The sequence below is a fragment of the Medicago sativa genome, chromosome 7 (assembly GCF_051527215.1).
Source record: "Medicago sativa cultivar Bolivia chromosome 7, Bolivia_mono, whole genome shotgun sequence".
Taxonomy (NCBI): Eukaryota; Viridiplantae; Streptophyta; class Magnoliopsida; order Fabales; family Fabaceae; genus Medicago; species Medicago sativa.
This window is the reverse complement of record NC_140755.1, coordinates 69,025,488-69,041,580: the sequence shown is the minus strand read 5'-3', so window position 1 is coordinate 69,041,580 and position 16,093 is coordinate 69,025,488. Positions and strand designations below refer to the sequence as shown.

General features: G+C 31.8%; 2 protein-coding genes across 2 annotated transcripts; one reads left to right on the top strand and one right to left on the bottom strand.

Moving 5' to 3' along the window:
- The first annotated feature begins 208 nt into the window (after positions 1-208).
- Positions 209-3,551, top strand: LOC146908026 (omega-3 fatty acid desaturase, chloroplastic-like). Its single transcript, XM_085726743.1, has 8 exons — positions 209-941; positions 1,274-1,363; positions 1,467-1,533; positions 1,814-1,906; positions 2,006-2,191; positions 2,290-2,370; positions 2,885-3,022; positions 3,119-3,551. Exons 1-8 carry the CDS (start codon positions 448-450, stop codon positions 3,302-3,304), a joined length of 1,335 nt encoding a protein of 444 aa, XP_085582869.1. The 5' UTR covers positions 209-447; the 3' UTR covers positions 3,305-3,551.
- Positions 3,552-13,073: 9,522 nt separating this feature from the next.
- On the bottom strand, positions 13,074-15,032 carry LOC146908025 (trihelix transcription factor GT-3b-like). Its single transcript, XM_085726742.1, has 2 exons — positions 14,478-15,032; positions 13,074-13,980 (listed from the first exon to the last, which is right to left on the bottom strand). Exons 1-2 carry the CDS (start codon positions 14,808-14,810, stop codon positions 13,441-13,443), a joined length of 873 nt encoding a protein of 290 aa, XP_085582868.1. The 5' UTR covers positions 14,811-15,032; the 3' UTR covers positions 13,074-13,440.
- Between the last annotated feature and the right edge of the window lie 1,061 nt (positions 15,033-16,093).

Below are 16,093 nucleotides of genomic sequence, written 5' to 3'. Positions count from 1 at the left end.
CCATAAATTCCAAGAATTAAATAACAGAAAGAAAAAATTCCATTCAACTATGGAGTAGTAAAAGTAAACACGTTTTGGTTTGGTCATAGTTGATGGTGTCGCTTACTTTCACACAAAATCACTAATTGCACCCCCACACACCACTTCACATACCCCTTCATCACCAAACACTATATTTAAAGAGTCTCATTTCCAAGTTCTAAAAGCCATAACTCATCAAATTCCAAACGCACCCTTTTCTTCATTCTCTCTTAAAGCCATCAACTTTCTTCAACCCAACTCACAGAATTCAAAAGGGTCATCAAAATTCTGTGTTGTTGTTGTTGAAAGTTGAAATTTCTTAAGTTTTTCATTCCAATTTTTATGACCAATTTTTGAAGTATTTACACCAAAATATTTTGTTTCTGATTCTCATATATTTCATTCTTCTGTGACCCTTAATCTTCCATGGCAACTTGGGTTTTATCAGAATGTGGTTTAAAGCCACTTGCTCCAGTATTTCCAAAACCAAGAACAGGTTTTGTTGTGTCCAACAATTCAAAGGCTAAATTTTTAGGCACTAACAAAGAAGTAACAAATCTGAAATTTCAATTTCAACCAAAAAGTTTTGATTTTAAGGAGAAGAGAAAATGGGGTTTGAATGTGAGTACTCCTTTGAGGGTTGATTCAATTGAACAAGAACATGAACAGGAACAGGAGTTACCAGAGTTTGATCCTGGTTCACCACCACCATTTACATTGGCTGATATAAGAGCAGCAATTCCAAAGCATTGTTGGGTGAAAGATTCATGGAAGTCAATGAGTTATGTTTTGAGAGATGTTGTTATTGTTTTTGGTTTGGCTGCTGCTGCTGCTTTTCTTAATAATTGGATGGTTTGGCCTCTTTATTGGGCTGCTCAAGGAACTATGTTTTGGGCCCTTTTTGTTCTTGGTCATGATTGGTAAATATTACTACTACAATTTTTGTTTTTTACTTCATTTTGTTTTTTACTTTTAATGATTGTTGTCGATAGTAGAAAATAACGGTTTGTTCAAATTTTGCTATGCAGGAGTGCTATAACGCTGTTATAGTTACCGTTTGACAATATTTTATACTAAATAGTGTATTGCAGAATAATAACGATTTGTTCAAATTCTGCTACGTTATATGCACTATATAACAATGTTTTGAATTACTTTTAATTTTTTTGCTATGGTTGACTTTTGGGTTGTAGAATTTGGTTTTAAAATTGTGTCTTTTGTTTGATTTTGATTGTTGTTTTGGAATTTTCAGTGGTCATGGAAGCTTTTCAAGTAATCCTAATCTTAACAGTGTTGTTGGACATTTGTTACATTCTTCAATTCTTGTTCCCTATCATGGATGGTATGTTATGCTCTTAAAATATAAAAATATACTTCTCATTTTTCTGATTCACTATAGTTTCAAATTTATATTTGAAACTAATATGTTTACCTTGATTATACAGGAGAATTAGTCATAGGACTCATCACCAGAATCATGGCCATGTTGAAAATGACGAGTCTTGGCATCCGGTGAGAAGATAACATTCTCTATTTAAGTTATTAAGAATAGATTTACTAGAGATGCACTATCAGTGTAAATTAGTTTTATACCGACATCTAATGAAAATTCATGATATTGCCATGTAAGCGTACTTTGTAAACGCAATTTAAAAAAGGCAAAGTGTTTTAATTTTCATTAGACGTCGGTGTAGAATTAAAACCGTGCATGTGCCATTTTCTCATTTGAGAGTATTGTTTGTTTTCAATTTTCTTTAAAATTCTAATACAAATGTATTTGCTTATTTTGCAGTTGACAGAAAAAATATTTAAGAGCTTGGACAATGTGACACGTTCTTTAAGATTTACAGCTCCTTTTCCATTGCTTGCATATCCTGTGTACCTTGTAAGTTATTTATTGTGCCTACAAATTTTGACTAGAATTTGAATATTAATTAGTTCTGGTAGAGGAATTGACTTAACTGTTGTTGTTCTTTGAATGAAGTGGGCCAGAAGTCCTGGGAAGACTGGTTCCCATTTCCATCCCAGCAGTGACTTGTTTGGTCCAAGTGAGAAAAAGGATGTGATAACTTCTACTGCTTGTTGGACTGCTATGGTGGCATTGCTTGTAGGATTGGGATTTGCAATGGGTCCAATTCCATTACTCATGCTTTATGGAGTTCCGTATGTCGTAAGTTTCATCTCTTTTTCATTGATCAATTAGCATGGTTTTAGTTTTTGGAATCAGTCATGAATGAAGTCCTAATTTGACTTTGCTCTAAATTGAAGGTTTTTGTGATGTGGTTGGATTTGGTGACTTACTTGCACCATCATGGTCATGAAGACAAATTACCTTGGTATCGTGGAAAGGTACTTTTATATACTTCAACTTGAATCCTCTGTAGCAGTACAGTCTTTTTCAGTCAAATATCAGATATTGGATCCCAATTGTACATTGATCCAATAAGCGAGATATGGCTACATTGATCGGATGACTGCTAGTCTTTTTGGTTTGTAGATGTGTCGGATCAATCAAATTTCGATCGTTGGATTACAATTGTACCTTGATCCGATAGACCAAATATGACTGTACAGACTAGACCACCAATGTGTTTTTTGGTTTGTCCATTCAGTCAAATCTTGACTGTTTGATGAGGCCAAATATGACTTTACTGCACTGAGACGGGCATCGCTAACTGGACGACAGATATACTTTTTGATTTGTTGACATGTCCATTTAGTCAAAGTTTCGACTGTTGGATTAAGATTGTACTTTAATCCAACAGACGAAATATGGCCGCATTGGTTGGACGGCTGCAATTCTTTTTTAATGTTTTCGTAATCCGATTTTAGTTTACATATTTAATCTTTATCTGTTGATTAGGAATGGAGCTATCTTAGAGGTGGACTTACTACTATTGACCGCGATTATGGATGGATTAATAACATTCACCATGACATTGGAACTCATGTCGTTCATCACCTTTTCCCTCAAATTCCACACTATCACCTAGTTGAAGCTGTGAGTATCTCTATCTCTATCTTAGTTAAAACAATGGATATATAGTGATTTGTTTTTAGAGTCAGGAGTTTGAATTTTTCTTTGCTTTGTTTGCAGACTGAGGCAGCAAGACCTGTGTTTGGAGAATATTACAAAGAACCAAAGAAATCAGCTCCTCTTCCTTTTCATCTTATTGGAGAATTTATAAGGAGTTTGAAGAGAGATCATTATGTTAGTGACACTGGTGATATTGTGTACTACCAAACAGATTCTGAAATTAGTGGCTCTTCCAAATCAGAATGAAATTTAAGATCTTCCCTTTTGAACTTCTCATAAAGTTGAAAATTTGTAGAATCCACTTCATAAAAGAAAGTGATTGGTGGAAATTAAAGAATGTGTAGGGTATAAGATTATCCTTCCTAACAAGTGAATTTTGTATATTGATTATATTATATTTTTCATGAAGGAAGTGATATCCTAAATTATGATCAAGTTGTTATATATTGGCTTAAGTTGAAGCACTTTGGTTCAATGATAATTTTGAAAATAATTTGTCACTATGTATTTTTAAGTAATGTTTTGGAAAGTTTCTTAAAAATGTGGTCACATAGTTAGTTTGTCAAGGTGTGTTTGTTTCAAGTTATATTTGTAGATTCCCGGGAATAAAATCATAAAAATGCATATGCCTACGTTTGTTACAAGTTTACTAAATTTTATTCCCGGGTATAAAATGTTCCTCGGAATAGAAAAGTTTTCCCAAAGAAAATGGTGGGAATAAAGTACCCATGGAGATGGGAATAAAATTATATGTAATTACCTGTTATATTCCCTATTTTTAAGGTTCCTTGGAATATTATAATGTTAACCAAACATCTTTTTTCTAAATACCTTCGAATAAGGTTTCTATCTTTATATTCCAAGGAATGTTAAGAATATATTTGCTACACTTGAAACAAACACACCCTTTATCATTTGGTTCTTTCTATGAATAGATTAAACATAAGTTTGTTCTTTATGCTTTTCTATGATTATGAATAGATTAAACATAAGTTTGTTCTTTTATGCTTTGTTATTGTCATGTTTTCCATGATGGGTTTTTCATCGTTGTCACTTTGTGTTATGTTTGGTGAGAGAAAAAAAAAATCAAGTACATGATTTAGGTTCACTTTGGATTAGTTTTTGGTTCAAGAGCTTTATAGTTCAATTGAGTTCATTGTTTTTAACATACCTCATTGTTTAAAAAATTATTGCAATTTTTTCCATATTTACTTCTTCACAAGTGTTTATAGGAAGCCGTATTGAAACTGCTTCTAAGTAATAGAAATGTATTCTTAAGAAAATAAAAAAATAGAAATGTAAATTTCGTCAAAAAAATGCAATAGACAAGTAAATGATATTTTAATTCATTTTGTCACTTTTTGCAAGGTCCAGTTCTTTGATTTCTGTAGTTTTTTAAAATTTTTTTGAGGGGTGATGCTTGAGGACAAAGGATATAAATAGTACATACTACCAAAATAAAACACCATGTTGGTACGAGTTTAATTAAGTAGACTTTTTTAATTAGTCTAAGTTTGAATGTTGTGATGGAATAAATATAGTTATGGGGGGAGACCTCGTTGTAGGTTCGGCCGAATTTCTTAATAGAATTTTTATAGAGATGTGTTATTTGAATAACCATTTGGTTGACAACTTATTTAACAACCATAGATTTACAAAGAAAAAGTAAGTATTGACACGAAAATTAAAGTAATAGAGAAATAAAACAAAAACATAATGTGAATATGAGAAAGAAAATTGTAACAAAAATTATCATAAAATGTTGTATAAATATCATTTCTCTTTTTGGTATTACGTTAGTAAGAAAGTCGAGTATACAATCCCAACCTAGCTTCACTCAACACTTATTTTTATTATTTTTTTGGTGATATTAGCTTCACAGTCCACATTAATACTTCCAAACAAAAAGTACAATCTAGAAGGGAAAAAATAAAAATAAACCACGGTGTAGTAGCCAAATTAGAGGGTGAAAAAAGCCAATCCCAAATATTAAAGCCTAACAAATAAGGTTTAGCCCACTTGATCAATGGGGATTGATCGCTACCGCCTACCCCTCCATTCATTTCTCTATTGATATTTTAATATTTTCTTTTTTCTCCCAAAATTAGTGATGTTAGCAGGAATCCAAGACTCAACCAAAGTCTTCCTGATCATACCATTATTTGATTTTTATGCCTATGTCTCCAATTAAATGGGAGTATCTCTACCTACGTTTTAAAGACAGTTTGAAAGTTCGGGCATCGTTATTGATAATGTAGCTCGGAAAAATACATGAAAACTATGGAGCAAATTTTGCATTAATTTAAATACTTCATCCGTCCAAAATTATATGATGTTTTGGATATTTCACATGTATTAAGAAATTTAATTAATTTTTTCTAGAAAATAAAATATTTTGAGTTGTTTTACAAAATCGTCCTTAATAAATGGTATTAGAAAGATAAATTAAAGAATTGAAATAAGAAAGAGTAATAAATAGTTAAAGGTATAACAAGAAAAGTAACATTAATGTTTCATTAATATTTTTTTTGAAGGAAATGTTTCATTGATATTGTAAAACAACATATAATTTGGGACAATTTTTTTCTTTTCAAAACGACTTATAATTTGAGACGGAGCGAGTACTACAACAACATAATCCAATCACAGCAACATTAGCAACATAAACTAAAATACTAACAAAACCATGGATGGACCAAATTAACTTGTTCATCGAGTTCATCCATACACACCCGCATTTCTTTGTATATCCTAGGAAAAATCAAACTTGTCCTAAATATGAAGAATAGCTTGAACATATCTTGCTAAGATAGTGTCTATCTTGGTCACTGATTGGAACTATACTTACCAAATAAGGAGAACATGTTCTTACATTCTCATTTTGAAGATTCATCGAGGTAAATGGAATGTGTCCTTTTGAGCTGATTGATGGACAATGATACTCAACATTGACCACCCTTCTCGTGCACTGTGGTTGAGACCACCATTGAGTTAGTCCAGTTGATCCTTCAAATCAGACAATGTAACATCAACACTTATCCTAGATTGGATTCTCCATGTTGTAGTACATTGTAGCTGGTTTGAGTTTATTTCAATTAGATAATCATTCATTGTTTTGTGTAGTGAAAAATTGAATCAAACACGCCAATTTATAGAATTTTTTGTGTGTTACGGACCACAAAAATTGTCGGTGTGTTGTTGAACATATAAACTCTTGTGTTTTACTATTTTACATGTTATAATCTGAATATGTAATTTACTTATATTTCATAGTTGAAATAATAGAATTTAAATTGTATCAAACGCTTAATTGATCGGTTTTAAAACACACTTGACCAATGTTTTCAAGTATGTTTCAAATCCTATAAACCAAGCTTGTAAAATGCATATTCAAATTTTAGAGTCTAAATCACGATTCCACAGGTTGTGTAGTTTCTGCATAGATACACACACCCAAACACCTGTATTGTAATAATTTAGCAAAATATAAAACAAAATATAACACCTCTCAAAAAAACAAAAACACAAAATATAACAAAATAGAGCACAAAATAGTATACACCGTAATATCTAATATCTAAACATAATGATACATCACAAATGTAACTCAATATCCAAACATAATTATAACAGTGTGAAAAATATCAAGAAATATACTCCCTCCGTCCCTATATCTAAGCACCCTTTTATTAGAAGAAAAGGGTGCTTACATATAGGGACGGAGGGAGTACATCAAAATATCATATTGGGTAACACGGCGAATTCTCTCTCATCCTCTGCCTCCATCGATACAGGAAGACTACTTGATCCTCCGACTGGCTAGTAACCTACTTGCCAAGGATCTGATATTGCCGCATCGTGAGATAAAGTCGAAATTAGAGGGATTTCCCTCTTCTTATACCATGATGCCTACAAGGGCTTTTTTTTTCCAGCTGGTCTAGGAAAGTCTTTTGAAAGTGCGGAGAGCAGGTGCAGATGTGATAGCCTCATATAACTTAAGGTTGAATCTCACTTGAGCGTAAAAATACCTCCTAGCTCCTCCGTCATCGACACGTGATCCATATACTCAACACAGGCATGTGATACTTTCTCTCGAGTCATCGGAGGTGGAGGAAAGATGGTTGGATGCTTGAGAATTCTTTGGACGAAGGAGAACTTCCACAACACGCGCTTCATCATATACCAGGCCACGTGAGGCCCGCCTCTAATCAATTCATAGTAAATGTGTATGTTATGAAATGGGTGTGTGTTGTAGTGACTGACGCAGGGGGGTAGAAGAAACAATCTTGATGGGGAAACCAATGTTACCATTCTCGATAGGGGTATGTAACTGGGCGACCCTTAGTCAGAACAAACATATTAGCTCATAGGTCTCGACCCTCTTTGTATGCAGGCTCATAAGTCTGACCACCAGAACCCTGGATGTGCTAAAATATTCATGACCGCATCAATATATACTAATTAGTAAATAATATCGAATTTAACATTTTGTACAATTAATTAATAAATCGTGTTTTTGTTTTATCTCAAGTAGTGTCATGTAACTAGTCAGTAGCTTCGTCCTATACTAACACACGTTATTTAGCTCTTTGTATAATTAGGTTAGGGTAGCCATCCCCAAGGAGAAATCATACATGATTTCTAGATCTTGGAAATACTCCAAGTACACCATATCAACATATGTGGCACTCTTATTCATGAAGATGGTGTTGCCCACCAAGAAAAGTAAGTACACTGTGATGGCATACTTTCAGTGCAACCATATGCTCACTTTGTCGTCATTCACATCACCATCCTCTGTTGCCTCCAAATGTATATGGAACTCCCACTTTAAGAAACTAAACCATTCAACTGTCCCATTTGTCTTTTCCACTTCATGGTCATCCCCGTCCAGGTCAATAATGATAAGCTCCACAATCAGATCGACTGCATTAGGCTTGGTCAGTGGGCAATGGTTCAACAGAAAACCCAGAATGGGTAGATGCAGAAGACATGGCATGTCATCCAATGTTACAGTAATATCCCCAATAAGGATATGAAATATGTTGCCACCTTTGGAAAATGTTCACAGGAGGTCGTGGCCAATCAGGGCATAAGTTGTACTAGCAAGGTCCTCCAGCCCAATGGTATTGATCGTAACTGTGAACCACCTCTCCTAAAAATGTTCAACTTAAGGATCTTCTTCATGTTGTTGACACATTTCAATGTGTCACAAAACTAGAATGAAAGAGAGGATAAATCTGAAGCACTATAAAATAAGAAAATCAATTGGAATAAATAATGTGGGCGGTTCTTAACTCTTCCTTCCCATATGTATTTGGCCACATGGTCCACATACAATGACATGATTGATATTCCGCTTGACCACCAGGATATTACTCCTCAGGATGTGGTGATGCCTCCTCCTTTTGCTCCACCTCATCTAGTGGCTCATGAGAGAGCTCACCTCTCTCGGTTCAACGATTCATTTGGGGTTTCTGTAACATCTGAGACGACTTTAAGCATTGCCGACTGACCCTACAAATCAACACGAGTCTTTTCACCGTATTTTGTCCTCACTCGCACGCTTACCGGGAAACTTCCAGTAGGTCGTCCATCCAAAGACTACTCCAAGTCAAGCACGCTTAATTGTGGAGTTCTTATGGAATGGGCTACCAAATAGAAGATGCATCTTGTTGTTATAGGTAGTACCAAATAATTTTTATAAGCCTTCCTTCAACCATGCAGTCTCATACCTGCACGGCCTCGGGATCCTTCTCATTCTGATGTGATTCGGTTTGTCTAAAGCTGTCGGGAGCCGCTCATTATCGTGCCTTGTGCACCGGCGACCACTCCCCGCCCTCGTCAGCCTTTGGCCTCCAATATCTCTTCTTATTTTCTCTTGGACCATAACGTAGGGTTTCTTTTGCAAAAAGATAATAATGTCCTAGGCTTATAATTCGGAATGGGGCCAATTTTCATTCCCAAATTCTAAACTTTATATTAAAAAATATAAAACTTAACCAAGAAAATCTAACTTCTTGCTAGCCATTTTCAACTATCATCTGTTGATTTTTATATCAATCTTTTTATATTCAATCCCTATGAGCTCTCTAATTGACTTTATGCAAGTATTGGAAACAGACATTATGCAAATAATGGTTGAACTTGGAGCCCCATGTTAATTATTATTATTACCATTCAAAAGCTTAAACTATTACTACCTCCGTCCCAATTTAATTGACACAATTTTGTTTTTCACACATATTAAGAAAAATATATAAATAAAGGGGAAAATGGAATATATTGTATTGAGAATGATAAAAGTAGTATTATTTAGTGTTATATTGTATTGGGAATGATGAAAGTTGTATTGAAAATTGAAATGGGTCACTTATTTTGGGACACTTTTTTTTAGAAAATGGGTCAGTTATTCCGGGACGGAGGGAGTAAACATCATGGGACAAATAGAGTGATCAGCATCTTAAGTTCCTCCAAAGTCCAAACTATTACAGAATCAAACAAATTATTTTACTAGAAAAGTTTATTATAGTTTGATAAAAAAAAAGGAATAAAAAGTATTGGAAAAAAATTGAAATTGTGGGTCAGACAGATTCGGGTGATCTACCAAGTTGATCTCAACCTTTTTGCTTTATTTCATTATTAAATTGTTTGATTAAAGAATTTTTCTTGAACATGTCATGTCATGATCGGTCCTGAACTTGGTTGACTATTTAGAATATTCGAGAAGAAAAAAATGGCCATAGTTATTATTTTACTAAAGGAAATGTTAATTTCTGCCCTCGAGACACAAATTAATGATTCAAATATAGAAAAAAACTTATTGGAATGTGTGCATTGTATTTAATATTTAACTTTTTAATCATTTAAATGCACAAAATTTTAGAGAAAATTTCTTCTTTTAGGTTTCTTTACTTATGCCCTAAGGACATAAGTTAACCCTACCCTTTTACTAAAAAGAACAAATTTCACTTTTAATTTGTTTTTCATTTTAACAGAATCGGTGTGTCGTCTTGGTACTTGGTAAATGTTTCCTGACAAAAACGCGTTTGCATTGGAGCTTTAGTTTTTTTTTTTTTTTAATTTTATATAAGAACCCTTAAAAAAAAATTGACTATAAGAATTTTAAGTGATGGACATAATCTTAATTTAATAATAAATTAAATAAAAAATTGACCATAGGTATAAATGAATTATCGTGTTTTTTTTTATGAAGACCGTGTATCATCTGCCCACACAATGCAAAGACTAACCTATCGAGTCTTCTGGGACTCAAATGTGCAGCAAATTCTCCTTACAAGTTTTAACGTTGCTGTATGTCTAAGACTGGATTCGGACTCAGAACTTTGGTTAAGTTAAAAGAGACTCGTGTCATCTCATTTAAACGCTATTGGATATATGAATTGTCCTACTTAAATGATCAATGTGAACAACACATGTGTATATTATCTTTGTTATCTTGGGTATATTAATTAGTTTTTTTTATAAGAGTGTGTAAATTAAATCTAAAATAAAAAGCAACATTTATGTAAAAACTTTAGTTTTGTTTGTTAATATAAAACTCAGTGATCACTAATGAAGAAATAAATCTGCATACACAACAAGCAAATGGATGGGAACATGCAGTTTCTTAGCTGCCATATTCATATTGCTAAGACACGATATGAGTTATCATGACACATGACATGAGTGTTGCTGTAAATTTAATTAAGTTCAACCTTAACGCGTTTGAGGTATATAGTTTTATGTCGGTGAGCATGTAGCACATAGACCAATGTCGTTAATTTGGGGTCCAACATATATGATTCTAAGCCATTCATAATAATGGAATCACAATTGGAACCAACTTTTTTTTTAGAATCACACACCATTTCCATAATTGAAACGAATTGTTTTATTTGTTTCAATACCAACAAATTCTTTCTTTTATCGTGTAATGTGTCTCATCTTTGTGTGGGGATAGCCTATGTGTGTCACTTTATTGTCAAAAATATTCAATTTTTGATCTACAACCTAAGATATTTTTTTATACATATCTAAAACCTAGCTAAGATAATTGATTTATCTTACTCACATGCATCTTGTCTATTTTTGTATGGTTCTAATATTTATTTTCACTTGTTAATCTTTCATGCATAGATATAAATTATGATTGAGTCTCACACTCTTAAGACTTCATTTCCTCCTCAATTTTTTGTTGATCAAAATGTATAAAGGCCAAAACACTTGATACAGAAGTTGGTTAGTCTTGGTAGTATTAAGGTTTGTCTGGTCGAAATGTATATACAACCTTCTTCGCAAAATAGCTATACTTGAATTGAAGTTATGGAACATAAGAGTATGTATGTAAAACTTTTTATTTTATATATACTAGTTATTTTGTACCATCTCATTATTTTTCTATATGCATTTCCTTTTCTTATCCGAGTGAATATTAATTGATTGTGGTATTTATAATTGTAACTTCATGTACTTAGAGACCAATGGAATGTGCTTTCAAAATTTCGTCAAGAATAAGACATGAATTTTTTTTACATGTAAGTGGTAATTCTAGTGGATATATGTTTGGGATATCATAAATGAGTAATAGATTGTTTAGGAGTAGCTTCTCATGTACATATGAGCAATATTAATGTTTTGGAGTAGCTTCTCAAGTACATCAGTGTTTTTTAAAAAGTAAACAAATAATTATTAAAGTCGTTTGCAGTTTATTTGATGTTTCACACTATTGTTAAGTGTATAAATTTGTTTGAACATCCTCACCTTTTAAAAGGTCCAAAGCCGAAGCAAAATTTTATCCATAAATTGAGATGTGTGTGAGAATGAAACCTAATCATATCAATAATTAGTATATATTCACTTATAGGTAAAAACAATTATGCCTTAAAAACAATTATAAAAATAATAAATCTAATAATGCATATAACCTGGAACCATAGGCCTAACAAAAAAAATTAAAGACAAAATTATTCGGGAAGCATCAATCAATAACAATAATCATGATACACACATCATTTTAAGATCCCTAACATTGATGAGCTCTCTCACGTGCACGTATCAATGTCCAATAATCATTTCGAATAAGAACTTTTCCATGAAAAATCTAAATCAGCAAGCTATCATCAAAAGCTTCATACGGTTCACTAAAATGAAAACTAATTATATATACAAATACACACATCATTTTAATTATATACATTTAAATAAACTATTTCGTAATCCAATACAAATTTATCTTTGAAATTCTCTCTTGTCCACATTTCAGATATTCACACACACATAATATTTTTAGTTAATTCAATATGTCATATAATCAAAATTACACATACTGCACACAAAATCATTATCTCTCTTCAATGTAGAGCTCAATCTATAACCTTACCTAGCAATACACAAGTCATATAATTGTATTGAATTCACACACAAATTCATAACTAAATATATACATATATTTAAAGTATATAGATGAGTAGTCATATATACACAGCAACCCTTCATATATACACATAACACATAGCAAATTCTTCCATTTTCTTTCTTGCACGTACCTATAATTAATAAAAGTGAAAATAACATCACATTGTGTGTAGTGAGTCATTTGAGTAAATGCTCCATTAACCTTGAAATTGTGCGTCTCCATATATGGATAGACATTATGATATGAGCATTATCATGTGCACAATGATTTGTGGATTTTTACCTCATTTTGGTTGTTGGTTAGGCATGGCAAATTGTGCTCTTTTATATATTTTAGACCTCTCTCTATCACACCAAGTACTATAATCTCTATGAAATAAAAGTTTACACTACTAAAAAATATTACCGACGGAAACAATAAATTCATTTTTTAATTTCTTCGTCACAAAATTTAGTAACGGAATTAAGGAGGCACTTTACGGTTTTTCTATCCAAAAACACTAGCAATTCCTCTCTCAATGATAAGAGAGTTGGATGACAATGATGAGTGTCAATTGAAAAAAATGAGATGCCAAATATATATATATAATAGAAGCTATTTTCTATGTGAATTTTTATTGCATGGGCCAAACAAACCCTTGGTTTGTAGAACAAAAAGAAGAACATAACAACATATTAATTCAGGTCATTTGCAATGTTACACATCCTATATGACTATTGCAGAGCCATTAGATCTAAGAAATAGAAATTCTAAACTCATATCTAACTCAAAAAATCAACAGTTATATAGGAGTGCAGGATCCAAATTCAAAAATGTCAAAATTACCACTAAATTGATGATCATAAAGCTATCTCCAAATTAAATTGAGAGTTCATAGAACAAACCTCTAAAACAAGCATTGCTTGATGTGAGAGGAAGAAACAATACAATAGTTAGCTCTATTAGCAACTAACCAAAGAAACTACTACATGTCTTCTCTTGTAAGCTTATCAAGCAAAGCAGTGATTAATTCATCTCTCTTTTCAGCCCTAGCTTCTTCTCTAATCCTTCTTTGTTCTTCCCTTTCCCTCCATCTTTGTTCCATCATTATCCTCTCATTCTCCAATGCTTCCATTCTTTGTCTCCACTCCATCTCCTTCAATCTCCTCTCATTCTCCCTTGCCTCAAATGCTTCCATCCATTGAGCTTCCATTTGCATTTGTTGCCTCATAAACTCTTCAAGAATCTCCTTCAAATTGTTGCTACCACTATTATCATTTCCTCCACCAATTATCATTTTACCTTTTTTCTTCTTCTTTTTAATGTTGCCCTTGTGATCTCCCTCACTTTCTTCATTGCCTAACTCTTCTTCATCCTCAGAAGATACATGCACCCCTTTCTTCTTTGACCCTCCTTCTGCTTCAGCCCATAGCATTCTTTGCATCCTTGCACTAAAAATAGCTTGAAGCTCATTGTAAAATGGAAATTGTTGTCTCATGGCTTCTAGCTCCATTGTTTCACATCCCTTTATATCACAAAAACATAAACAAAACAATAGTTTTACTATACATATATATATAACAAACAGCCATGAAAAGCTCACAATATAAAAATCATATATTCAGTTAAAGTGTTACATATTAATATATAGAACTAAATATGAACTTTTATTTTTTTTTAAAAGTACCCTTTGATTCATGAGAGAGAAAAGTTTACCCCCTAACAAATTGAAAAGGCAATAAATAAAAAGTGGCATATGTATGTATATATATATCTATGTATGTGTATAAGATTAACAAAAACCTGTCCAAAAAAAAAAGTTTAACAAAATACATGATTTGCTTAATTGCAATAATTTTAATTAGATTTTTTTATAAGCAAATTTATTGAAACAAGAATGATTTATGATTGGTTAGTAATATATTATATGAAAGATTTTATTATTATGCACATAGAATTATTAATGATTGGTTGATAGTGTACTTCTTTTTTATATATGTATATATGAATGAATAGAAGTACCTTATAGCGAGTAACAAGGTTTTTCCACTTGCACTTGCACTGTTCTGCACTTCTATGATAACCCTTTTCCTTCATAGTGTTAGAGATAACTTCCCAAAGCTGTTTGTTCCTCTTTGTCTCCATGAAAGTTTGATCTAGTTCTGAACGGATCATAAGAAACTCCTTTGTTTCTTGGATACTCCATTGAGGAAATCTATCCGTGACATCAACGTTAACACTACTAGTACCTATGATGTTATGAGCATGTTGTTGTCTTTGTTGATGTTGCTGTTGATGTTGTTGATGATGTTGTTGTTGATGTTGTTGATGATGTTGGAGATGATGACCCTCCATTGAAGTTGAATAAAAAAAAACAAAAGCAAAAGGTTAAATACTTAAATCTAGTGATTCAATTAATATATTTTTGTTGCAAAATCGTGTAAGAAGAGAAGAAGAGGCTTATAGAAAAAGTTTTGGTGATTTTGGTTATGGAGGAGGAAGAGAGAGAGAGAGAGAGAGGGAAAAGATGAGAGAGAAAAAGATAGGGAGAATATATATGTAGGTGGAGGGTATGGTGTGAACAGAAGGTGTGAATTGCTTAACACACAAGAGAAAGGAAAAATATTGATAGTAAGTTTTTCTTTTGCTTACATATAGAAGGACTTAAATTATCCAAGTAAATTTCTATACATCATAATTTTCTTTTTCTTTTCTTTTTCTACTTCTTCGGATCCTTTTTAATTAATTATCATATTTCTAAAAATAATATTGTTACTATTTTTTAATTTTAAAAATTTGATATAATTTAACTATATATTATTTCATCTATAATGTTTTTAACTATTTATGTAAAAAGAAATGATGTCAAATATAATAATAAATAGTTAAACTATCAATTTAGTATGGGTTTAAAATAAATATCAATTTGGATAATAAAATAAACTAAATTTATATATGTATTTTAGAAAATTTAAGAAAGTTAAGCACATTAGTTCCTTTTACATAATTTTAATGATTAAATTGACAAATACAAAATAATTAATAACATCAAAGTTTTTCAAATTTAAAAGACTCTTTTCATGTACTAATAATTTTGGAAATTAAATTAACAAATGCTCTACAATTTCATTCTATAAACTAAATCGGTGATTCAATAATTCTTTTCCTTTTTTGATATAAAAAGAATTGTAGACACGATTCTTAGAACCAAAAATTTCCATTTCATCTATAATTTTTTTTTTTTGAGGGACCATTTCATCTATAACTAGTCTATGGCTTATAGGACATGCTAGGCAATGAGTGACAACTTTCTCTCTGTATCACAACAAGTTTTTTTTTTTTGTTCCTAATATAACAAGTGTTATTTTGACAAAGAATGTTTGTATTAAAATGAATGTGATTTTCAATTTTTAATATATAATCAACTATTTGTTCATTTTTCATCTTCAAATTAATACTATCTATATTTCTCACAAAACATTGTATTTCATTTTCATTTTACATTTATGATTGTGGAAAGCACATCATAAATTAATAATATTAATTTAATAAACATGTAGTATTTTTTAATAAGTTTATTATATATTTTAAACTAATATTAATAATTGTTTCGGTAAAAAAAAACTAATATTAATAAT

Bases quoted from the DNA above. Each gene is read 5' to 3' on its own strand.
- LOC146908026 (XM_085726743.1), top strand. From the start codon at position 448: ATGGCAACTTGGGTTTTATCAGAATGTGGTTTAAAGCCACTTGCTCCA. The intron at 2,371-2,884 runs GTACTTTTATAT...TCTGTTGATTAG, and splicing joins TACCTTGGTATCGTGGAAAG to GAATGGAGCTATCTTAGAGG. The intron at 3,023-3,118 runs GTGAGTATCTCT...CTTTGTTTGCAG, and splicing joins ACTATCACCTAGTTGAAGCT to ACTGAGGCAGCAAGACCTGT.
- LOC146908025 (XM_085726742.1), bottom strand. From the start codon at position 14,810: ATGGAGGGTCATCATCTCCAACATCATCAACAACATCAACAACAACAT. The intron at 13,981-14,477 runs GTACTTCTATTC...TGTGATATAAAG, and splicing joins ACCTTGTTACTCGCTATAAG to GGATGTGAAACAATGGAGCT.